Raw genomic sequence first — 26104 nt, 5'->3', positions numbered from 1 at the left:
TTCTGTGCTTGATTGCACATGAACAAATAACGGGAAGGTACATTTTAAGCTTTTTTTTTTTTTTTCCTACAAGTGAGAAAATAGTCCAAATTTTTATTTTCTCAAATCAGTGCAGAAATTGTAAGGAAAGCATGGCAAGGTGAGTTCGCTGCATTATTGATTTATAGGCTGTCCTTTGGAGTAATACAAATAAAAATATCTCATTTCTTTCAGGCTAAATTTTAAGAGTTACTTAAGCATCTCAGTCCATTTTGTTTCCTGTGACAACTTTTTGAGTGGTAACTTGATCCTACAATAAAAAGTCAATCTTTATATCAAAGGCGAAGAATCCACTAATAGGACAAATGAAAATTGGCAGCCTCCAGCAAATATGGGCTTAAATAATAGCACTAGACTGATTCATCTAAAGCAGAGAGGCACACAGGAATGCCAGAATGCCAGAAACATCAGTAAGACTTTATTTCCCTAGATTTTCATTCATTCAGCCACTGCTCTACTTATACACAAAAATCCTTCTCTTCATTCCTAAGTCAATGCCACAGCAAAATTTTTCCACCTGTACCCTAGATAGATCAAGACAGTAAGAGACCACAAATCTCAGGCAGTCCTTAGTCAAAGTGAGAAAGTGGCCAAGGCTTTCTTCTCTATTGCAGTTCTTGAAATTTTCCCAGCAAAAAAAGAGTTTGCCTGGTTAGAAATTATGTTGGAAAAATCTACCTTCTCTTCTTCAGAAGCTTCTTCAGTTTTCCTCCCTGCTTCATAGTGAATCTATCAGCTCTGTGGAAAGACTAGTTTCCTGAACACGTCCATCGTTCGAGCCATGACATTCTCTTGCTTATCTTTATCATGTGCATGGGGTTTGCATGTTTCTGCTTCCTCCTGTCACCTGTCAAATTCAGAAAAGGAGGTTTTCTAGTGGCTCTTAATCTTCAAATATAGTACTGTCTTCTTCCCTCTAAATCAGAATATTCCAGGAAAAGAACAGTCACTTCCCTCAGCATCCCAAGAAACAGCTTCTCGCTAACTTCCAATGATTTCTAATAAAAAAACAAAACAGCATCACCATACGATTCTTCCTTGGCTCTGTAAATCATTTTTATATATATATTATATTGAGTGCTCTATTATATATGCATTTCCTACTTGGGAAACTTTTTTTTTTTTTTTTTTTTGTCTGTGGAAGGACTCAATCAAGCATTAAACCTTCTTGCCAGTTTGCATGTCTTCTTGTTCTTTATCAAAGAGTCTAGTCTGCTGTTCTATAAGTCTCCTAGATCTGCCAGCATCATGTCATAGTCTTCTCAGCCATTTGCAACCATGTTAAATCCCCTTCAACTGTTTGGCTGAAAAACTTTCATAAACTTACTTTCTGTTTTAGAAGCCACTCATTTTTGCCTGTGAAATCAATGTGTGCTTTTGTAATGTAAATCTTTGTTATAACCAATTGTTATTTTACCTCTCATTTGTTGTCCTTCCAATCTAGTAGTCAGTAGTTAAGATTTCAGTAACAACATTGGCAACGTATTGCCTGCTCTGTTTCAAGGCTGCAGAATACATTTTGTTTCTTACCCAGTATCTTAACTAGTCACATTTACAAACTACTTCTCAGAAAAACATGGTAAGAAAGAGTCATAAGTGAAGGAGAAGAGTAGGAGTAATTCCGCATTCACATCTAAATTTGTATCAAGTGTGGGATGCAGTTTAAAATAAGAAAAGATAATAGTTGAGGTTTTGTTGTTTCTTTCTACCTCTTTGAAAAATGTATTTTGCTAACACTCCACACCTCTTTAAAAATGTAAGTTCAGATGATGGACCTTCACTACAGAGTTTCATGAGTTAAAATTAACCTTGAAAGTTAGCTGGAGGGTTATTAGCTTTGTATATATTTTTGTTTTATTTTTTTCAGACCTGACAAGAAAGGAGTAGCATGCAAATATCTCTTTGTGGTTTAAGCAAATAAACCATTCAGTCTAAAAAAGGAAAGCGGTGCCCGCTTTCTGTGTACAACCGCTGCTTTCAGATGTGCCTTTTTTATCTGTTAAAGCCTGTGACTATAGCTTCATTTTTTACTCAGAAATATGCCATAGTCTGTGACTGGGGAAGGAGGGACCAGGGAAGAGATTTAATTCGTTTTTCTCTTTAAAGAGGTCTTGCAGTACTGACCCTGTGGAAATCAGCAAGGGCTTTGGGAATGGCACAAAAACGAACCTTGGCTTTCCCTGCAGAACGTAAAAGATTTGTTATTCAAAACATTAATTAACTGACATCAGAAAGCTGCAAAGGTTTCAAAGTGGTGCCCATCCCCGATTCCCTGGGCAACCTCGGTGGTTTTGCAGGCAGCTTCCTATTGTTCCCTACACGCTGTTCTCTGCCCTGTTGCTGGGTGAAACACCCAGACAACAGCAGCAACGGACTAGCCAGAGTAACTACATACATGGAGAGAGGGAAACACATTTTCCACATATATCAAATATCTTAAGAAAAAATCTATTCCAATTCAGATACACCCTTTTGGGGTGTTACGTGCAAGAAATATCTCATACATAAAACAGAATTTCTCTCCTCTGCTCTCAGCTTGGCTCTAAGTCTGCAGACAGCAATGTGTATCAGTACATTTTAATGACAGATAGAAGAAAAAAAGTAACTTCATTATATTTTTCCTTTTCCTCTTTGCTGCAATAATTTATTTAGTTAATTCTTTGCTTTCGAATTCAGTTTAGCTCTGATGATTTTTAGTTAAGATGAGGCACATGGTTTTGTTGAATGGTGAGCTGTCACTGCCTCAGCTTTGCTCCTGGTTTCACAGAGTCTCTTGGCCCTTGCTCTGCGGGAAGCTGAGGTACTTCTTGCCAGGTGTTTTTCTCACAGGGTTTATTAGTGGATCATAAAGTTCTTGCTCCACTATTTACTAATCCCACATACTTTGTGGGAGTCCATTTCAGAAAAATTGTTCTTCTAAAGCGCAAATAAAACAGACACACAGCTAAGGGATCAATAGGTGTTCTCTTTGCTGAAGTTTAAAATATATACTGTTCTTTATTCCAGAGTTGCTAGGCTCTCATAATTCTCTTTGCACTTTGACAGGTCTCCAGAAACTGAGTCAGTCATTTATGCAGTTAGGCGTTACACATTTGGAAATTCAAACTACTTTGTTCTTCTTGTGTGATTTATCTAGTTTCTACTTTGGCTTAAGTAGTTGGGAAGTATTTGATTACTGAGTTGTCTTCTTTATAATACCTTAAAATATCAAGATACAGGTTAAATTTTGACTTTTAGAGAGAAAATGTGAAGAAATCCATTGCGCTAAAGTAGCAATGCAAGGCAAAGTCTTGCATAATCAAATGGATTTCCATTAAAGATAAAAGTTTTAGAGACACAAAGTAATGGACTGCAATCTGACTTCTCTTAGAAGAGCCTTCCAATCTGAAGTTTCATGTTATTGACATAGCTGATGGTGAACTGATTCCTATTGCAAAAGGACAGGTTGAAAGTTTAAAGGAGGGCTAGAACTTGAACAAAATCTTTCCCATAACTTCAGAAAATAAAAGCAAGAACACCTTTAAGAGCTCTCTGAAAAGCAGAGATTATGAATATACAGTTGAAGAAAGAGATCAGTTCACAACCTTTATACAGTCCATTAGTTTTAAGTGTATTTATGAAGAGTGTCTGACAATTCTGGCTGAGCTTGCTGGTTGTTTCAAGGCAGGTGTGCTGGGCCCGCATCTCTAGGAATATCTCTGGGGGTTACTTCTGCATCTTGGAACATTCATGCTAAACTAGACTGGCTAAGCATCTTCTAGCTAGCTGGGAAATGCTTTGTTGTGCAGGCTTAAGTTCATTTTCATAATAATAGGTACAAAATAAGTGTGATTCAGAGTTTGGCTTCAACTGACCCATGGGTCGAGCTGCTGGTGTTTGTTGTTGTCATTTCTATAGTTACACTGGAAGTCTGTGGGCCCTAGGTTTTTTTGACTGCCCAATGCCAGAAATAACGAGTTGGAATAAAAGTGTTAATAGTCTGATGGCTGCATATGAGTCATAGCCATGGTGGCCTTTGAGACAAAAGAGAGATTGCTCTGAGTACAGCAGCAGAGAAGGATTTTCTTCCTCTGTGGGACCCTACGTGCTCCCTGCAGGTCAGGTTTAAACTTCCCTTACTCAGAGCACAAACAGCTCTGCTATTTATGCTCTGAACTCCCATGCCTCAAGATGTCTGTAATCCAAAGATACAATTAAGGGAGGGCTGAAAGTCTTGCAGAAGCAAACACTGCCTCGTGCTCCCTGAAGAACCTTTCAGGAAGAGACACTTCTTCCCCGGCAGCTCCCAGGCAGGGAAAGGGTCAAGCACTCTGACTCATTTTATAAGGTCCACCCTCATATCAAAATTATTGGCCACCCAAGGTTCAAAACACAGGAAGATTTCCACATAACTGTCATACACACATTTACGCATGGTGCTTCCTTGCTTCCCCGTGGTGCATTACTTTTGCACTAGAAGAGGAAGTGCCCTCTTGGTTTCATGATACTATACACTCTATGCATATTTCACATACACACTGTGAAACAGCATTTTACAGAGGGAAAATCTGCACGATCTGTCTTTAAAGGGAGGAGATGTTTAACGATGAGCACATCAGTTGGAGGCAGGTTGCAAGCTTCTCACTTCATCTTGCCCAGACTTTACTTAGACTTCAAGTAGTGAAAACAGAGGGGAGAACTTGGACTACAGCCCAAACAAATGTGGGCTCAATTCCTCAAAGTCCTGTAGTTTAATTGAGGTCAAAAGCCTATTCCTGAGCGTGCTGCAAAGCACATGCTTAAATACTTGCTGGATCTGAAGTTGAATGGCAAATGATCTGGATATATGGGTTTTTTGATACACTCAGAAATCTTCTGCCAACAGGAGTTTTTGCCAGACTGAATTTGAGAGCTTAAATAGTGCCCTTGCACCTTCACACTCAGACATGCGTTTTTTTTTCAGCAGCACTACCCCTCCTGAAGCTTCAGGATCAAAATGCTGCGGGTGTTTGTTTGCTCTCCACTCAAAACAGTCCTTATCTCACATCACTTTTTGCGGGCTTCAGTTAGCAAAACTAGCAGCAGCAAACTTCACGCTTCTGCTTGTAGCTTCAGAGACGATCACTGCTCGGTGCAGATGGAGAAGATGTTTCTGCATTGCGTTGTTGGCGCCAAGATGCAGTACCAGGGCTGAGGCATTGCAGCCACACGACTTCCTGCTCTGCGGCCAAGCCTGGAACTAGGTCAGGCAGCCAAAGCAAGTCATGGCACAGTTGTTAGAAGCTATAGAGCTCCAGGAATAGGGTTGGAGGGTCTCAGCCCAGTAGCCAACCTGTACTGGACCATTTTATCCAAAGAGTTAAGAGGAAAATCACAAGAATACCTGTAGAAATTCTAGGGACTCTGGCATTTCTGCTGACATGCAACTTGTCTGTTAATCATAATGCTAAGGATCACACAAAGTTGCACCGTGACATGCGTTTGTCAGGAGGTGGCAAATAAACAAATCCTGAAGTGCTCGTGCAATGTGAAGTGAAACAATGCAGAGAGACAGCAGTTTTCTGAGTGACAAGCTCCCTGTCTTGGGCCTTCTTTTTTTCTGGTTGTTGATTGTTTTCTGTTGTTGATTTTGATCCAGTGAGACTGTTCTCACACCTACGCACTCAAGTGTGTTATACCTAGATAGATATCCTACTTCTCACTTGCTTACTGATGTGTCAACTCTTACACATATGCTCTGAACTGGCCTTCTTAATGATAAAATGGTATTAAACATATTTGTGCCTAGATACAATGCTGAAGTGTGTCTGAACCATGTCTGCAGGCACTAGCTGAGAGGCTGCCAGCAGTGAGAGCATGAGGGGAAAACCCACACAGTTGAGAAACTAAAAAGAGGCTGTTACAGGAATTATTCTTGTGGCTCTTGTGAAGTTGCATGATGGTTTCTTAATCTACAGGCAGCAAAATATTGGTGGCATTGCTGGAATTAAGATGTAATGAGAAAGTCTAATTACGCTGTCCTCGGACACCTCCTAAACCGAGGGACGAAGAGATACTCCGTGCTGTGACAGTCCCTCTCTGCATTACTGACGTGCTTGAGAGCAGAAAATGGGCACTGGGTACAAGCCATTCATCACAGGCTATAAGTTTGCAAAGCTTTGTTGGTATTAGTAGTTTTATTTTTTTTTCAATTCTCATGATACTTCACTAAACAAGTCAAATTTACCTTGAGGTAGTTTTTGTACATGGAAATAGATAGATTGGTGATACCACTGATTTTGGTTATGATTTAAACCAAAAAGGAGAAATCTTTGAATTAAATTAGAATTTCTTAATCCATTTTTTTTTCGTAAGTACTTTTTGGTTATTTTCCTAGAGCAACACTAGCTTTCATAAGTTACTGTCTAATGCTTTGCCATTTTTTTAATTTTAAATTAAATGTATTATTTATGTGATGCTACCTTACATCTTGCTTAATAGATTTTTTCCTTATAGTTTTTGCCTCTTTGATTGCATTTATTTTATTTTATTTTTAAACACATTCAAGTATAAAAATCTGGTTTCTTTGACACTGCCTATTAGGAATCTATCAGGGAAATACAAGTAGGAGCCAAAACTTCAGTGCAGGCTGATAGACTGCATGGTCTAGTACCACTTCCTCACGCTATTTAAGAGAACTGCTGTGCACTGAAGCTCAAAGGCATGATGTTACTCTTCTTACTATATTCTGTAATTACGTTATAAATCACATATACTGATACATATCATTATGTCATATGACACACACAAATTCCCTTCAAGCTGCAAGGCTGTCAGTGAAAGGAGTCTGTGCATAGAAGTCTTATGCACATGGAACCATCATTTGTGCTTTGATGCTTATTTTCAGCAGAAGCATGACTTGACTTTGGGATAGATTTGATTTTCCCGGGCAGCTCTATTATTTATCCTCTGTGAAACATGTTCATGATCAGAAACTGCAGAAACAGGGAGGTGAGGAGAGGAGCAGCCCCAGTTCCCAGCCAAGCTGTGCTTATCAGGGAAGGCTGAAGCCGGCAGCGAGTATCTGCCGGGAGCCGGGAGGCTCGGTCGGGGTTTGTGGTGGGTGCCCCCACCATAACGCAGTACGAGCTGTGCATTCCCTGGGGCTGGGGTCCCCAGCTAGCACCACTTCCTTGCACGCTTTGGAGCGGGACAGAACAAAATCACCTCATCCAGACATGGACCCTGCCCACCGAGGTGCTAGCAGGGAGTGATATCATGTGCAGTTGTTTGGAGGAATTGCAGCAATGCACAGGTTGTTCCTAGTCCAAGTTTCAGCAAGGAGAGTTAGAATCAGCCAGTCTGCTGTATGAGTCACAGGAAAACACTAGCACACATGACTTGCACTGGGTAATATTGCCTACAGATGAGCAAAATATAAGAAACAACTAAAAGCTTGCTTTGAAACCCTGTATCTGAAGGATGTTTCCTGATTTCTTTAGGAGCTCCTGCAGCCCTGTCCAGCCACATGAAAACATGCAGGTGAGCTCCTGCCTCGCAGCAGTGGCACCATGTATCAGGGCTGATGCGTGGAGAGCAATAGCAGCTTGGGAGCTGAATGGTTACAGAGAAGCTTTCCCAGGCCTCAAGATGGAGCAAGGCCTGGTTACCCAGCTGGCTCTTGCCTGCCTGGGAGCAATGGGAGCTCTTGCAAGTGCCGTTACAAATTCCAGTGCACTAGTTGTGACTGTAAATTCCTTTTTTTTTTTTTTTGGTTTTAATGTTTTTGTCTGTGCCTGAGGATTTCAAGAAGTACTGCAATACAGGCAGGGTCTGTGCCTGGTCTTTCTTGGGCTCCCAGTGACGCCGGGTGTATCACGCTGTAGGTATTAGCTCTTCTTTACGACCAGGGACACGGGGAACCCAGACACCACCTTCCATCCGTTCCCCATCCCCAGCCAGAGTCAGAGCTGTCGCCACATCTGAGGCAATGACGGCTCCTCGACTGCTTTAGCCAGACAGTTTTGCTGAAAAGATGTGCCCTAGCAAAGGCACTGTTAAAGAGTGCTAGAAGTGAGGGAATGATGTAGAAGGCTCCTGAAGGTGTAATGAGGGAAGAGCGGTCCTGCCGCCCCGTGCTGCTGCTCCTTGCAGAGCCCTGAGGCTGCCGGGGTGATGCGGGAGGCCAGGGAAGGCTGGGGGAGGCTTGAGAGGCTTATGCGACTGTTAGTTGCTCTCATCATCCCAAAGGATCAATTTTCAGACCATTATCTTCTTTCCCACACAAGCAAACACACATGCTTCACTGATCCGGAGAGGTTTTATGAGTTAGCATCTGAGGAATAACTATCAATATATGGGCACAATTTGCTTGAGGGGTCGTTAGTGGTTCTCCAGTAATGGCTAATGTCATTGCTATCAGCCCAGAAGCTGCCCAAGCCCAGTGGTCTCACCGGAGGCAACATACAGTGCTATCAGTGTATTTTTCTCCAAGGCCCATGGGGTGTCTTTGGGATCTTTTCTATCTGTCTTCAGTTTAGTCCCACAGTAGAGGCTTTCTGCTTTCCTCCACCAGCCCAACAGACACAGCTATCTCGCAAGTCTGACTAGCCCTCTCCAGCACAATGGCAGGAAGTTATTCCAAGCCTCAGACAAATCCCATTTCTATCTCTGGAAGAGTAAAAGGTCAAAAAACACCAGGCTGCAGCTCTGCCAGCAATAGCAGCCCTGGCTGTTGTGGCAGGCGCCGAGGGGCTGAGCGAGGGGAGCAGGGGGCGAGCGAGGGTGCCCTGGCCAGTGCTGCGGCCCTGTCCCACGCGGCTCGCGGGCACCATGGGGCTCTGATTGGGCGTCACGGGCCGTGCCCAGAGCACAAGCAACCCCGGGAGAGGGGGGAAGAAAGCCCAACTGCCAAATGACCAAAGCAGACTTTCTCCTGTGATCCCGCCCACTGTATTAATGTTGGCGACCAGCCACATCCCCATCCTCTCCCAGCAATAGGTAGCTTAATTAGCACCAGCCCTGAGGAGTCCGTGCTTCCCAGCTGCAGCGCACTAGCAAAACAGGAGCTTTTAGGGAGCATTTTAGCAGCAGCTGGGCTTTCTGATGACGTGTCCCTCCAAGCTACCCTGGCCTTCCCTCCAGGCTCTTTTGGGTCCTTTGCTATTCCTACAATCAGAGCAGAGACAGGAGCCACAATCTTTCATGGTTCCCCAGTGTTCTCATAGGATTTCAGTAACAGCCGGCTGCTTCCCTCATATTGCTTTGCTTTCTCTTCTGCCTGGCTTGGGCAGAGAAGACACCTCCAAACAATGCACACAATGGCCAGTCGATGAATCAGACGGAGATGAGGCTGCTCCACCCATAGCAAAAACTTGGGTGTGATTTTGAGGCGGCCTCGCCCGAGGAGCTGGGCGGGCTGCGCTGCGGCAGGACCCAAGCCACAGCACTTGTTTCTCGCTCCTCCCTCGCTCCGGAGTGGGGATTTGCTATCAGTGCTCATCAGGCCCCATCACATGAACCGTTAGGGACTGAGATGCTTCTCACCGCCCCAGCTGAGGTTTTTCCAGCTGTGCTGAAGAGTCCAGTCCCTTCTCTATATGATCCCTGCAGTTAGGTTTTTGTTTGTCCTTCTTCCTATGGCTTTCCTGCTCCTCCCATTCCTGTCCTTCCAATTTTCTTGCCAGACTGGGGCTCCCCTACTTTCCTCCGTGGCTGAGCTCACACTTTAACTCTCTCTCTGAAAACTCTCCACTTTTGTTTTTCTCCTAGGACATAAACACCCCTGAGGTCACCCCTATTTAAACACAGCCTCATCCTCCCTCCCATGGCTCCCTGTAAGTGCCTGTGATACCGCGGTGCCACCGCTCCTCGACCAGCAAGGTGGGCGACTGAGCCGCACAATCACAGGGCAGAATATGGCTTGCCAAAACAGACATGAATTAGCCTCCAAACAAAGACTTGTTGGGACATCTGGCTGCTACGTAAGCATGCGCGGAGAGGAGAGAAATAAGAAATTATGGAGAACAGCAGTTAAAAGTAAAGATATCTAAGGCTGCGCTGGTAGCAGTATAACGCATGGCTGTGTTCTCCCCTCCGGTGCAGCCTGTTATCCTGCACCTGAGGCTATGTGCCACGCTTGACCTTGAACAGCATCTTCGTCACCTGTTACTCCCTGCAAGTTGTAGAAGATGTACTTCTTCAAGATACTCTATGCTAGGAAAGAAAAAGAAAAAAAAAAGCATTAATTCTTGCAGCCTCAGGAATCTACATTTGGTGTGAGGGCACTAACAGGGAAAGTCTTACTTGTTTTTCTCTAATAGACTGAACACAGTGGGTTCAGCCTGGAGCTAAGGACACTTCGTATGGTTTCTTTGTTGTGAATCTGTCTGTGTCTACATCCTCCCTCAGACATGTGCCCTCAAGAGCGGTTTCTGTGACAGTGAATGGCACTGGCTGTCATGGAGCTGCAGCCTGGGCAGCTGAAAGGCGATTTGGGGCCACAGCCTGTGGCGATGGCATCGCTGGGTCGGTGAGCAGAGGGGTTCAGCATTGCCTCTAGCACTGTGCCTGCCACACTGCCAAGCTGGGCTTTCTAGTGACCTCTGCTTTTGTGTTCAGCTAATCAGGAGATGGGCATATCTGTGGAAAACAGGGAGGCTTTGTGTACCTGCTCTGTGGCTTGAGCACATCTCAGCACATAAGGCTGTCTTGGCATTTTTGCTGTTCGTTTCTTTTTTCTTCATGGACCTTTCCCACCAGGTTAGAAGGAATAAAAATCACTTAAAAACTGAAAATGAAGTGAGAAGATTTCAAAAATTAGCAGAGGTCTGCTGAATTTTACTTCCATTCCTGTTTTGAAGGTCAAGCTGACAGTGTCATTTTAGCATTCATATCAGCCACTTTGCTCTCTTCTGAAGCACATGTAGGAGCTGCAGACTATGCAGTGGACTGTATGTTTTCTGTTTGGAAGATTTATGAAATTTTGGCCTCATTAAGTAACATGGAATGGTTTTGCCATCAGTAACGTGAGCAATGGATGAAGCCTGTTGGGAAAGGCGAAGGCGGGCTGGTCAGGAGGTCAGGAGAGCCCCCGTGGCAGCCATCACGGCTGGCCCAGGGGCTGGCCAGGTTTGCTGGAGCCGGTGGCACCATTGCAGCCAATGCGCGTCCTGGCCAGCCCCATGCAGCGGCCCAGCACTGGGGACGTGCCGGGCAAAAAAGTGATGCAAAATCACAGGCTGCGTCCATGTCCCGACTGATCATCAGTGACCTCATCTGTTGGGTGTAGTTCAGCATGCAAAAACTGAGAAATACGGGATAGGCAAGGGAGGAGAAGAGATAGAGGAGAAGTTGCAGAAAAGCAGAAATAAATTCTGTAGTTTTGAATGTGATTGTGGAAAAACCCAGCTGGCTCATTATCATCACTTTTGTAACAGTAACATTGATTCTATTTCACCATCCCACAAGCACATACCCTTCTGATTTTCTAGTTTTACTGTTTAAAAAAGATTATGACCCGGATAAACTGCACAACGCCACTGCCTTCAGCTGCGTTTACCAGTTTACATTTACTAAGAATCTGGCTTTTAGCATTTAATAGATTAGTGTTCTGGCAGGTTGAAAAATGATAGAAAGGGAGCTATCACCCTTCTCCCACATTGCTCAGATTTAAGATATTGCTGAGCACATTAATTGCACGTTGTTCCCAATAGATCAAGCTGAACTTTCATTTCTGAAATCTGTTTTTACTCCCAAACCATTCCATTATTTGTGGAGTTTGGCAGAGTGTTTTACTCCTGCTGTACTCGCAAAAGCTTGCGTTACAAAACACTGACAACTGGCCGAACGTAACCCCGAAGCGAAGGCACCTGCTCAGGAAAGGCAGCCCGGCCCTCCGCCAGCTGCCGTACAGCAGAGGGACCTGCACGCTTGGGGTCTGACCTGCCCGCGCTGCCCTGGTGCCAGGGATATTGCAGAGGTGACAGCAAACCATCCGTCACCTCCAAACTGCGAAACGCCCTGCAGAGGAGACCAGGGGTCTGGAGGAGCTGGGAAAGAGGTTTGTTCCTTCTCCTCTCCTCTCCTCTCCTCTCCTCTCCTCTCCTCTCCTCTCCTCTCCTCTCCTCTCCTCTCCTCTCCTCTCCTCTCCTCTCCTCTCCTCTCCTCTCCTCACCTGCATGTTGGTGACAGCCTGGAGACACCAGGACACCACTTGGTACTCATGCAGGCACATACTTAGTGCCCTGTATCTGCTGCTGGCCAGGGGCTTGGAGCTGTTTTGAGACATCCTTGGCTTGCAACAGCCCGGCTTGCCCACTGCTGCGAGCGCCCGAAACCCGGGCTGCCCTGGCAAAGACGTCTGGCAGTACTAAGGGATTTCCTAGGAAGTAACTCACAGCACACGGTTATTTGGAATGATGTTGCGATCAGAGCACAAATCTGCATGGATAAAACTACAGAGGAATAACAGAATTCAGAGTGTTAAGGATAAAGTATGCAATGTGCCAAACACAGTTGTTTTCCTTTTACAGCCTGTTATATTCAGATGCTGAGGAAATGATTTAATATTTCTGAACATGTTGTGATTTCATCGTTTGGTTCAGTAAGGGAAGTCTGAGAAGTCATGCAAATTAAGAGAAACACTAGATATGTTATTCATTAGTGTTTTATTTACTATGTTGAGCTTTTTTATAACCATGTGACTCACAAGTTTTAAGCAAGTAGCAATGCTATACTGCATGTGGCAGGCAAGGGCACATAAAATGTCCTTATGCAAAGTGAAAAGTTGCAGTATTAGCAGGTCAAAAGAGCTGAACTATGAGTGAATCCCAGTGTGAAGGTTAAGTCTCAAGAGGTGAAGGCGTGAGGATGATGAGCACGGCTTGGGACTGGGGCCCATAGCCCTGAACCCGAGCCTGCTGGATTTGAGCTCTGCTCCTAACTTCCAGGGCTACTGGAGCGTTTCACCGCCTCTGCTGGTATGAAGTTGGCAGAACAGGAGACATTGTGCTGAGAAAAGAGCACAGGTCTGTAGAATTTCACAGGCAGTATTCCCTTTCCACACAAGAGTGAAGAAATGTGCAGTTGCCTCGCGAGCCTGGGAAGTTTACATGATGGATGCCTAGATCCTCACATTGACTTTAACCATCTGACTTTTATGGAATGCACCTAAAACGTGCAGGAAAATGGAGCTTTTAGGGTGTGATTTTTTTTCAAATCTTCAGCCATGCGAAACCCTGTTTTCTTGGATGAGGCACAGGACGCAACAGCAACAAAAAAGTCTAATGACTCAAAAAAAATTCTTAAACAAACAAAAGAAAACCTGGCACGGGGAGCATTGTTTATATTTTTCCTAACATTTATGTATTTTTAAATAAAAAATGACAGCCAGTGGATGCTGTACATTACCAAGCCGTGTGAGTGATGACCACTTTTCTACAAACTAAGAAGAATGAAAAAATAATTCTAAAAATGTCCAAAAACAAGTTCAGTCTCATGTGAAATATAAAGCAAAGAGGATTAATCTGAAGGAGCTTTTAAAGAAAAATAATAAGAAGATTTTTAAGCTCTAACACTCCCTCGCAGAATACTTAAGGGTAAAATAACACAATTCAGGTAGTAATTAATTCCTTAGCATAGCTGGTTTTCTAATACTTTGAAATGAGCGTTTGGTAGCACCAGCCATGGAGCAGCTCCACTCATTAGCACTTATCTTCAGTGCTGCAGGACTTAGATCTGTGCCAGATTCAGCCTCCTTCGGTGTCGTGAGACATCCCGGTTCGCCTCAGCCTCCTCTATGTTAGTGTGGGCCACCCAACATACCTTCCAATAACACACATTTATGCTTGTATATGTAAGACAAGAAGTCTTTCAATACATTTCACTTTATGTTTAGTTCTGTGACTTACCAACACTGTTAGTGTACTATTAGTTGCAATTATGATATTTAGTAAATATTTCTGGCAAATAGCATGGAGTTTATACTTTGGGTTGTTTTCTGTAAATAGTCAATGACTGGAATTTAGCCTGTGTCGACTGGCTTTGGCTGAGTCTCAGTCACACTGGAATGTTTCTAGTTCCTGATGAGAGCCTTAATTTTTTGAATCAGGTTTCTGTGACAAATAGGGGTCTTTCCAAATTCCAGGTCATTTCAAAATTATTTGTTTGCGGCTTACATTCTGGCAGTCCTTACAACGTGTTGGGCACTATCTGCTCCTGGAAATGGCCAATATTGCTGGAAGAGCTGCCTGCGGGACATCGGGGGCTCGCTCCAGTGCTCCCCGTGCTGTGTGCCCTTGTCCCTTCCTGACAAAATCACAGCCCTGCTGGCGAGACCAGGCTGCAGACCAGGACCCATGAGAGCTCCCACAGAAACGCCGTCGTGCCTGAAATCACCTGTAAAGGTTCACTGTCCTGGCAGAGCAAACCCACTGCTGAAGGCAGCCTGTAATCCACAAAAAAACAGGCCAGACCCAGAGCTTCATGTTAAGAGGAGGACCTGGCCCTCTCAGAGTTAAGGGAACTTTTGCCATTTATTTCAGTAAAGCTTATATAGGAGCATGCAGCTCCCTTTGAAAGTGGTGGCCTCCTGTCTGTGCTTAAAGCCAGGTAGATGTTTGGGGGATCCCAGATAATATCTATCTGTAATTGCATTGCTTCTATTATCTCTGTCTTTCTTTCTATCTCCATACATATGTCCAGTAAGGTTGGTCCTTATTTTCACAAATTTGACCTCTTCTCTAATATAAGCCCTCCCACACATGTGCTCCTCCTCCACATTTTTTTCCGCTGCCTCCTGCATATTTCCTTTCTTCACGCAATTTTAGAAGGGAAATGAAGTGCAAAGGTCGAAATCTTAAAATCTTTGCAGCATATCACAATGAATTCAATAAGGGTAGAAATAAGGGCAATCAAGATTTGGCCCAAAATGGATGTGGAGGATATGTTTGATTTCATCTTTTTAGTCCTGTGTGCACCAAGCTGTGAGATGAGACGAGCTTCTGAGCACAATACTAAAAAAATGTTCATTTTGCTATCTTGAAGGACATTGTTACAGTTAAACATTAGTGTTTCAGCATAAGCATTTGCAACTTTTCTTCTGATCATGTTGACTGCTCGTCTTTTTTTTTTTTTAACTGGATCCAAAATTGTGTTATTGAAGAGTTTAGTTTAAAAAAAAAGGTGTTGTGGTCCCCTACTAAAAGAGTCACTTTGCCCAACTTCCTGTTTATGTTCCTTCTCTTGAGCGCTATAGCATCATGTGAGCTCAGACAGCTACAGATAGGCTGCATGACTGTTGCTGACCTCATACCACATGTTCAGTTAACAAGGTGAAACAGCAAAATTTGCTCTGTTTATGTAAAGAATACTGAGAAAACTGCCAGTTCCTAGTAAAATAAAGGGAGAAGGGCTCCTGGGAGAAGGGCTCCCGGTAGCCTGGGGAAGGGCACAATCTACAGGCTCTGCAGACCTGCAGCTCTTTCTTCTCTTTAACTGCTTTGCACATCTGTATTTATACACTGCTCACAAGCTACGAGAAAGGGGATTAGCCACAACTCTGTTTTCTTCCTTAGCAAAGTAGGTTTGGAGTCCTTCCATAAAAGCTATTAGTTTAGCAAATTTGCTCAAAATTTGTCCAAACTTCAATCCCCTTAGTATATACATTTTCCTATACTTGCCTCCAAAAGTAAGTGAAATCCCTGTTGACTTAAATGGCTTCAGTCATCCAATAGATGATTACAACCCACATTTGTATTCCAGAGCTGTTCCTCTAGCAACCTGTGAATGACTCATTTTTATAAAGAGCTCAAAGATCCATACAGAGCCTTTCAAAAATCCTCTAAGATTTTTGGATTAAAATTTTGGATTAAAGTCTTTCCAAGTCTTTGAAATTTATCTCAATTTATATCTAGTTCCTGAGACTTATTACAACATTCGTATTAAATAATTTATTGTGAACAGAGAGAGCTTGAGTGTTTCAAGGACACAGGTAGTTTTCATCCGACAGTAGGAATCTCCACCTCTGCTGTGTGAGGCGGATTTCCAATGGGGGGAAAAAAGCTGCACCAGGTATTGGTCAAACCCAAGTGCACCGATAGGAGAGCAGAAATGGAGGTGTCTGGCTAAGCAGCTTTTAGGGGGGAAATGTAGCTTCAGGAGCAGGTGTAACCCCGTGACAAGTGAACTACTCTAAACATATGTAGCATGCAACAAGCATGTTCGAATTGTCAAGTGCTTTAGGATTTAAGGGGGAAAAAGCTCTCTAGAAATTTAAGCTCTGTTTGGGCCGATAATAATAATGTCATTTTAGATATTACACATAAACATGCTGTGGGTGAATATGGAACTAAAACTCTTGGCTGGAGGGTGAATCTGTAAACATCCTCATGTAAAGAGTCCGGCCTGTAACTCTTCACTGTCAGAGATCTTAAATGCCTGCAGAAATGTAGGGACAGAAGGTGTCCTTTCGGGGACAGCTTCAAGGAGTTAGTGCTACGCTCTGCCTGCCCTGGGGAAGCAACCAATGTGCCCAGGAAAGAGGAGGCCTTTGGGCGGGAAGAGATCCTCCAGTGACCTAAAGTCACCCCTTCACCTAATGTCAGTGCTTTCTGTTGTTGCTGGGAACTGTAGTCTGAGCTCCAATCTACTCACATCCCCACGAGGAGTGAAAAGCACAGACAGAATGAAACAGAAAGAGGAGGAGGATGTCCAAGGCTTGATTTGTTGTCCACTCCCAGCCCACCCCAGGCACGTGATGCCACCACCTGGTGTCACACAGCTCCTCGGCCGCGGCATGCAGGTCAGCCCCCAGGGCTGGCCAAAACCGCTGTCCTGCCACCCCGTCCCCCCTCCACGTAGATCCGCACGGCTCCACCGGGTGCCTCGGGAGTTTCCGGGGACTCCGCGCCGGGGCTGCCGCCTCAGTGTGTAGCTTTACTCCTTGTCAGCTCTCCAGATCCCTTCAGGCTTTGCTTTATAATGATGCCAAGTCACAAAAATCTCATTTGCTTTCTGAGAGGATGTGAGGCTGTCTTTACCATCTTGTTAGTCCCAGGGAAAAGTTGCCAAGCATAGCAAGGGATTAGTTTATTTATTTATTAATACCGACTGTATCTTTTCACTTGGCACTCTGTAGATGCTCTCAAGATCCCTGGTCAGTTCTGGCTGTGCAGGGAAACAAATCCCACTTGGCCACAAGCCTCTCATGGGAGGTGCAGCCCCCAAGGATGCCTCTCTTTTTTCTGTGGTGCCTGTTAATTGTAATATGGTAATGCCTGGTCCTTCTGCTTTTTGTAAATGAAATCTGAGGGGCCTGCAGCCATTGGTAGGGTGGCTGGTAGAGATGCGCTTTTTGTACCAGATAGCCTGGAAAAGTGGAGGAGAGGAGGGCATGGCTGCTCCGCCGGCCACAGCGTTTTGTCGAGAAACCTGCCCTCACCACCCAGGCACAAGGAGCAAGGAGATGACATCCTGCCAATATGCTCCCAAGAAATCTATAATCAAAAAGGGTGTGAAAAACACCCTTCTTGTTTCTTTACCGTTTTTACAAAGAGGACCAGAGCAAAATGACATTTATTCATCCAAGCATCTGTCTCCTTCCTCCCCCCAGCCAAAATACAGTACTACTGATATTATTTTACTTGCAGAACTGGTTTTCTCATAATCTTCAAGGTTTTCAAGGAATTCAAACACCAAAGTTTTAAAGTCACCGTGACTTTGACCCTTCATGCCCAAATGAACCCATTAGCTTTACAAAGAAATCTGCTTGTTTATTAAATAGCAGTGAGTCATTCTGTTGCAGATGTTTGTATATGCAAAGCACCATAAATATTATGGACTGTAGACTGGGCGATTGGGAATGCGTGCAAGGAAGCAGGCAATGTTTGACTTGGGTCTTTTTTTTTTTCTTTATAGTGTGTGCCACTTTTTCTACACAAACCGCAGGTTTCTTTTTGTGAGAAAGAGAAAGAAAGGGAACCTCGCCAGTTCTAGAGCACGTCATCTTAGCCTTTTTATTACGAAGCTTGCATTGCACATTAGAGCACAGGAAATTTTTAGGTTAGCTCTTTTAGACAATTAGTATGCCTGTATCACCTTGAAACGGACTAGGTATTTCCCCTTTGACTGTGCACCCATCGCGTCTCCTCTGAGGAAGATTCTTGCTGACTTTCCTGAAACAAGGGCATTTAGAGTCATACTGAAACTACTGCAAAACGATAGACAAGTGACTTGGTAAATGACTCACCATGTAGCAGATGGAAATACAGTGTTAGACTCTAGTCTGTCCTGAAATCATGGCATTATAGGTCTCTGCATCAAATGGGCCAGACATTCTCTACAGTACCAGAGCAAAGTCTGGGCATTGTGGTTAGCTCAGAGCCCTCTCCCATTCCAGGCAAGCACTGGCCTCAGGCGGTGCTGACGACCTGAGCACCAGCAATCATCCTGCAGCAAACCGCGGGGCGGTCGCGAGCAGGCAGGGAAGGAGAAAAGGGTCAGACTGTATGTCTGCCAGTTGGTTCCTGCGCACCCGCCATGGGCACGTGCAGGTCTGGACCCAGGCAAACACAGCGGCCTCCCAGCACCCACGTAAAGTGAGAAAACTACTGCAGAAACTTTCTCTTTCTTCTCTCTGGGTTGAATTAGTGTTGCATGCCTGTAGAGACAGAAGAAGGCCCTAGGGGAGGAGTCTTTTTCTGTCTTGAATTGAGTGTTTATTGATTTTCTTTTCCAGCCATAAACCGTGAATTTTTGGCTTTTTCCTGCTGATTAAGCTTGTGAGATCTGAGCAGAAAATGAGGAGAGCCAGACAGCAAGGGAGAAAACACCCAAGTGAAGTGTTGAATAATGGGACAGCGGGCAGAAAGCTTGGCTGCCACCAGAGCGCTGCCTGGGGACACATCAGGAAGGACAAGCAGACATCTTTGTTAGGCAGAGATTTATTACCCTGCGCTGATGGGACCAACAGCTCTTTGCACATGAGGATGCTCACAGGGAACTCTCCTCTCGTGGTGCAAAGCTCCCCATTGCAGGGTGTTGTTCTGCAGCACTAGCACCTCCTGCCCCTGCGGCGGGGCCAAGTAAGCTTAGCTTATATGGCCTTAATAGGCTTAGACATCAGCTGCTCACAAAGCTGTCTACATATGAATTTTAACTTCCTCTTTTAAATCATTTATAGGAAATGCTATAAAGTTCCGCCTATTTTTTCCCTAAAATAAAATGCTTAAAAATGGTTCTTAAAAAAAAAAAGCTTTGAAAATGTCTTTCTCAAGTGCTGGCACTCCTGCGGGGTGGTTATACCACAGTTCTGCTGGCCGCTTGTCCCAAGGATGCCTCCTGCGTGGCTCAGGCCCCACAGCACGTAGCAGGAGGAGCTCTGTGCGCACCAGTGCATCCCGACCTCAAGCAGCCGTGGAGAGACACCCTGTCAGACCCTTCTCACATTGCCTCCGGAGCTCAGTCTCTCCAGCAGTTTGTTTGATGAGAGCTCTCCCTAAATGTTCAGGCGGTTTCCAGTCCTCCCCACCACAGATCTCTGGCTGCATCCTTCAGCATCAAACCTGGCTGCTGCTGGCCTGGAGATGACCACACACTGCTGGCCCACCACAAAGCCAGGCTCCAAGGAGGGATGAGGCAGCAACACACACACATTGTTCCCTCTTGTAATGCCCTTTGCTTCTGTCTGTAAAATAAAGATTATCTTCATGGGGGAGTTGTGAGCACTAATTTAGCAGGTTAAAAAAAATTGTTGACTATTTTGTGTTTTGTTATTAGAACTATCAAAAAAAAAAAAAGCAAGCTCATGGGCAATTTAAGGGATTAATTATTTGGCTAAAACTTTCCCACTTAGGCTCACATCCTGATGTTGTTTACTAGCTAGCTGTTTTCTTGGCACAATATAGGTTTGTTTGTGGCCTGTTTTATCTGACACCACAGATTACTATACCCTCATGGTGCAACAAACATTCACACAGAGTAGTAGCTCTGGTTAAACCTCTCACCTTTTATTCAGCAGAAGCAGAGAAGTCAGATTGTGGAAGTAGGGATTGCTTTCTTAAAAATCCTCCTGAAATGGAAATAGAGACATTCCTCTTCTCTCCAGAAGTGGCTATGGAATTCCTAAAGTGAAAAATTCCCAAGCCAGAAGAAAATGCTGGTGTCTTGTGTTGCATAGAGCAATGTGCTGGCATTCAACCAACACTGCTGCAAATTCCTTCTTCTTTTTGGCAGTGAACTATTCCACTTATGAAGGGCAGATGAAAATTGTTCTAGATTTATGTTGGCTCTTGTCTGATTGTAGTCGTACTTTTCTGATAAAGACTTCTCTCCAATGCCAACAAAGCTTTGAAGGACATATAAACATATCATCATCATATCGTTCCTTCATCAAGAAAGAACTAATTTCAAGAGGCCCAAAATAAATGTAGTATTTCTTCAGTCCACTTAGGTCTTTTCAGTAGCACAAGTGACAAATCCAAGATGAATCCCAGGAACGGTTTATTGTTTAAATATATAGGTTGCTTCATATAAACCATTGGAGCCCAGTCTTCTTCCCTTAAATTGATCCAAATTCTCCTGTAAACTTGGAGGAGACTCTCCTGTAAACTTCAATTCCAAACTAAATATTTTCCTTTCCAGACATTGTAGATTCCAATCAGCTCAGATAAATCTCTCTGCCCTGTCGTAGTGCTCTGATTCTACTGTGTCTGACATGGCCCGGTCAAGGCCAAGCTTTGCACTGGCATATTCCAGTTGGGTACTGTCCCCACAGAGAAACTGTTCCTCTGGTCATGGCCTTGTGGTGGCAGGATGCGAGGAGGAATATGCTTGAGCAGAACCAGTGCCGGTGGTGGGACTTGACTGTCTCTCAGGGTGCCATGGATTTGGATCTGTGGCAACCCCATGGGGAGCTACCCTACATGTTGCCCATGTGGGTGCCCTGCACATCACCCCCTCGGCATGACGAGAGAGCGTCCCAGGGCCAGCAGGTTCAAGACAGCATTGAACTTGCAGTGTGCGCCATGGGGTTCAATGCTGCTCCCCTTCTGGTGGGGAAAGAGGATATTTAGTTCATTGCAGGCACATGCCAGGGAAATGAGGAGGATATTTGACCCTTGTAGATAAATCCTCATGCTGAAAGATTGCCTTTGGTGTGTCAAACATTGCTTCACATTTCCCACGGAGCAGAGGGAGTATTGGGTACTGTTGACATCAAATGGACTCACATCTACCTTGCAGCGGAGCCGTGGGCACCTTGGAAATTCAGCACATCTACGCTCAGCATTGCAGGGCACACAAAAGCATATTGGGATACAAGTGAAGATACATACTGGTGAAAATTTCAGAAGAGAAATGAGCTCTTAGGAGGGAAGTGACAGTCCTGGCACAGGCTACATAACTGGGAGAAGAGTCAAAAAGATGGTCCTTAGACCCTCTTTGTGCAGGTAGCTATGTCATCAACTGAGTCACCCCTCTGGGCTCAGCTTCCTGGTCTCCTCTCAGCAGGGCTTTGGCAGGGCTCGTGTGCGGCTGATCTCCATCCTGTTTCCATCAGGAGTCAGATGGATTTAACCAGCAGGGAAGGGAAAGATGGACTGGTTTGCTATCAGAATGAGGCTTGGAGAGGATCTTGTGGACTTCCTCTTCTCTGCTGGGGGCAGCCTGCCCTCCTGGTGGGGAGGGGAGAGGATCTTGGGTGCTTTATAGCTCCTCATTTTTTTATTTATTCCTTTACATAGACTGATATCTGCTTGTTCAGCCTTCAAGAGCTCTGTCTGTGCTCCTTTGTTCACTGACTCTTATGTGTTGGCTTTGGAGAACTGTTTCCTTTCTGCATAGGGTAAAGTACTGCCTAGCTGAATGGATGTACTTTTAGATGAACTGTTGCCTGAGCATTTTCTGAAAGCATTTTGTTCATGCACATCTGATGGAGTCTGTCAGTCCGGAAGGAGTTTTATGGTCTTTCACACTGATTTGTCTACCTCAAAAAAATGTGAGAATATTAACAGACAGCATGAAAAGCTTCACTGCACAGCAAGGAAGTCTCTTTTGCATAAAAACCTTTTTTTATGATAAATGGCCTCGGTGTTTTTTTTCTTCTCTTTTTTTTTTTTTTTAATAATTCTAATGATCATTGTACCCACTAGATCTCGATTTCAGCAAAATCAAGCACCTGCTTGCTTCCAAAATGTGCAAGATTTTGCTGAAACTGAGTTTTTGTGCTGTCGTGGAAAATCATTCTGCAGAGTCTCAGGTAGGGAGGTTGTTTTAGCCTGTGCGGTTGTTCAGATGCTGTTCTTTTTTTTTTTTTTTTTTTTTCCTGTTGAACTTCTGACTCTGGTGAGATAACTAAAGCAGCTGGTGTCTGTGGCAGGCACCTGGACTGTGTATGGGCACCATCTCCCTTCCTTCTTGGCAGATAGAGCAGGGCCACTTCATTATCAGCTTCAGCTGGCTCCCACTGCCAGCTTCTGAGGCCTTTCTGGTTTGAACAAGGTTTTACCCAATCACCCTCTTTATGGAGTTTGGTGAGGGGAAAGCTACCTAACATCTTATTTCGGCTTTTTTTCTGTGTGATGAAGGTCAGGATGGATTTCTTCTGGCGCTCGAATTAAGTGTGTTGGTGACAGGTCTGATCAACACAAAGGTGCTTATAGTGTTGATGAATAAAAACAGCTGCTGAATTAAAAGGACAAAAGTCCTATTTTGTTCCTGGAATTTTGCATTTAGTTTACTAGAGTGTTGCAGCATCCTAGTCCTCACAGGATTTGTCTAATTCTGTATGTCATCCATACATTCACACACAGACCCAAAAGACATGTATGTTTACTGATTTTGATTTGAGTTTATGGAGTCCCTCCAGGTGGTATCTGTGTAAATAGATATGATTTTGGGACATCTTGAAATTCTCTGTTTAACTTATTAGCAGAATAACTCCCTTAATGTTTGCTCTTAGAATCAGAAGCTCATCAACAGCTACTTATTAGCACTGAAACCACTCTGACAGCAGCTGAGCAAGTCATCTGGAAACCTTGTCCTTACTAGGCAAAGGTGTTTGTTACCAGGAATTAATATGCCACAACAGATGGTACAGTCCTAAGCATTTTCATGTTCCTGAAATTTTCTAACCTCTTCTTTTTTCACACACAGTAACTAATACAGGTGAAGTATATACCTACACATTGCTTGCAGGTTAAGGGCTGTATTACAGTGAAGTCAAGTTCATCTTGACCTCCTAACAGTTAAAAGTGGCATTTCTGCCTTTCTTTCCATCACAAATACAAGCTAAGGGCAATAATTACAAATCAGAGTCATAGTTCAGCCCGATAGTTAAAATAATAATAAAATCAAAATGATAACATGCATGTTCAGGCTGATTGACATGTTGTGGCTGGCAGTCAGGAGATTAAAAGTACCCTGTTTGTGCCCTGTGCAGGCATGGCGCAAGCGCTGGTTCGTGCTCCGCAGAGGCCGCATGAGCGGGAACCCGGACGTGCTGGAGTACTACAGGAACAACCACTCCAAAAAACCCATTCGCATCATCGACCTCAATGAGTGTGAGGTATTGAAGCATTCGGGACCCAACTTCATCAAGAAGGAATTTCAAAACAACTTCGTCTTCATTGTGAGAACCACCTACCGAACATTCTACCTGGTAGCCAAAACCGAGGAGGAAATGCAGATCTGGGTGCACAACATCAGCCAGATCTGTAATTTTGGACATTTAGAAGATGGCACAGGTAGGATCACGATCCTGCTCATTTTAGTGATTGGGAGTATGATATGTTCTTAGGCTCTTTGATAGAAGCACACAGGAAGTATAGACCTTGCCAGCAGGTTTGGGACAGCAAGGAAGGTGGGAAGCTATTTCTCCTAGCTTCACACAGCAAGGATTTTGCTGAACCCTCATTTAAAAGTTACCAGGATTCTCATTTCTGTTAGGTAAAAAAAATAGCTGGTCACACATTGAGGAACCAATTCCTGCAAGGGTAAACAGCAGTTCCTTAATAAGAAAAGGTGTTGTTTATGTGAAAAGCTGACTGTTATCTTCTGGGGTCTTTTATTTCATTATATATCCCATATTTATTTAGCTAGGCTTAATGTAAGACACCTGTTCCAAAAAAGAGACAGTGTCCTGCAAAACTCTCTTTCTCAGGTTTTGCTAGATGTGGAATGGAGATAGATTTGTGTGTATATGTACATATATAAATCAATGACAAAAATACTGAGCTATCAGTCTATTAATAAGAAGAAAAATAAAGAGAAGGCAGAGGGCAGGAGAATGTTAGGAGTGTGCGTCTAGACTTAAGAGATGGTCTTGCCAGGGAAGCATATAGGAGGCCTGTTTGCCAAGAGTTACACCTGTATATACTCAGTAGGGTGAATTTGCTGGAACACTTCCAAGAATTAGCCACTCCAAAATGGATCTAGACAGTAATTAATGCCAGGACCTGTATCATTAACTTACCTTTCAAATGAGAAAATCAGGCTCAGATAACAGCAATCTGTCATTCCCTTGACATTTCCAAGGGGCAGATACAGCAGCAATTTGAGAGCTTCATAGGAAGTGACTCAGAATTAAGTCCTTGGCCATGATAAAAGCCAGCGCAAGAGCAGAATAGGGTGGTGAGAAGGGGGCTCAGCCTCATCAGAGATAACTCAGGAAGGACAGCAATATATTTCATGGGTGTCATAATGTGGCAGGGGGATCACCCTGCCCTGGTCTGTGCACTGCAGCAGCCTGAGTGCTCCTGGTGCCTGCAGCTGCCATGAAGGCAAACCATAGCCCTGTACCTTGGAAGAAAACAAAAGGCCAAGATGAGATGTTTTATTTTAATCTATTCCAGTTCCTGGCCTTCTTTAATCTTCTCTTCAGTAGTTTATTCTGAGGGGAAATGGAAGGGAGTGGGAAGTGCTCTGCAGTGTTCCTGTTATAAATCTGAGGTCTGCTGTTTTCACATTCAGTTTAGAGACCACGAGGAAAATTTGCTGACATTTTTATGTGCCAGTATAAACTGCCCATGCAGGCAACTAGCATGTTAGAGTATAAACACAGTGCTATGAGCTAGTAGCAGTGTGGAAATTGGAGTCAATAGACCTTTGCAGCTTGAATGTAATTAGGGACCACTCAGAAGCCCACTTATCCTTGTTAAAACTGATGTGTTGCTCTTACATTGCTGCTTTTGCTGTGGTGTTATTTCAGACATACTTTCACCAAATGGTCTGAAATGAAGGTAAGTCTTTCCATGCAGAAGAAAAGAGAAAATCAACATACGTCCTTGTGCCACAAACAGATAGGAAGAACTCTGCCAGCACTGTGTGTTGAGGATGTGCACAGGGAGACATGATTTGCAGAGGACCAGAGGAGCTGAGGCAGCTGTTATCCCTAGCATAGATGCATTTATATCGGGAAATTTCTGTCTGGTTACTCTGGTGGAGCCTAGCTTTACTTGTACAGCTGTTTTATGCCCAGGCAGTTGTTGGAGAGGGTCACAAAGCAGTGTCCCTCTGCCAGCGAAGAGTGACCAGGTACACACTCACACATGAGAAGTGGCAGCTCTTGCCGTCACCTAACATTTGAAATGTTGGCTTTGCAGCTTTCTATGCTGAAAGCAAGTATTGTCCCCAGAGAAGTCCAACAGTACAGGGCTTTTGGCTTGGTTCAGTATAGCCTGGCACTGTGGTAAAGTCGCCGTGGTCAGTGTAAGCTCAGCCCCCAGACATGCACTTATCTCCCTAGTGAAAAATAGCTCACAAGCTCTTATTTATCCTGCAGGCCCTGCTGCTCCGGGGTATATTCTGGTCAGACTGTAGAGCTCTTTCAAATCATATTTATATCCTGAGCTCTGATTTAATTCTGCACCATTTCATGGGTTGCACATCACATTTCAAACAGTTGCTAATTGCTTGAGCTTTTTGGAAGCACCTAAATCCCCCAAGTGCCTGTAGATTTAAACAAATTGCCCTTAAAAATTAACATAAGAAGAGAAAAGCTCTATTAAATGCCATATGCTTTTTAAAATTGAATGCTGTGTTAAAAAAATAGACCCTGAAATGAATCATCAAAAGAAAGACACATCAATTGCAAGAAGGTTTAATAAGCTGT

General features: G+C 44.0%; 1 protein-coding gene across 2 annotated transcripts in view; it reads left to right on the top strand.

Annotated features, from left to right (window-relative positions):
- GAB3 (GRB2 associated binding protein 3) overlaps positions 1 to 26104 on the top strand; it is a 60459-nt gene that overhangs the window by 17450 nt on the left and 16905 nt on the right. For both annotated transcript variants that reach the window (XM_088527577.1, XM_010215774.2), the window contains exon 2: positions 23435 to 23738. In XM_088527577.1, the coding sequence (XP_088383703.1) occupies positions 23435 to 23738 (304 nt within the window). The remainder of the gene's footprint in view (positions 1 to 23434; positions 23739 to 26104) is intronic.

This window comes from Tinamus guttatus, unplaced genomic scaffold (assembly GCF_059628265.1).
Source record: "Tinamus guttatus ecotype Peru unplaced genomic scaffold, ASM5962826v1 Tinamus_guttatus_pri_ptg000287l, whole genome shotgun sequence".
In the NCBI taxonomy this organism is placed as follows: Eukaryota; Metazoa; Chordata; class Aves; order Tinamiformes; family Tinamidae; genus Tinamus; species Tinamus guttatus.
This window is presented reverse-complemented; position numbering and strand designations above follow the sequence as displayed.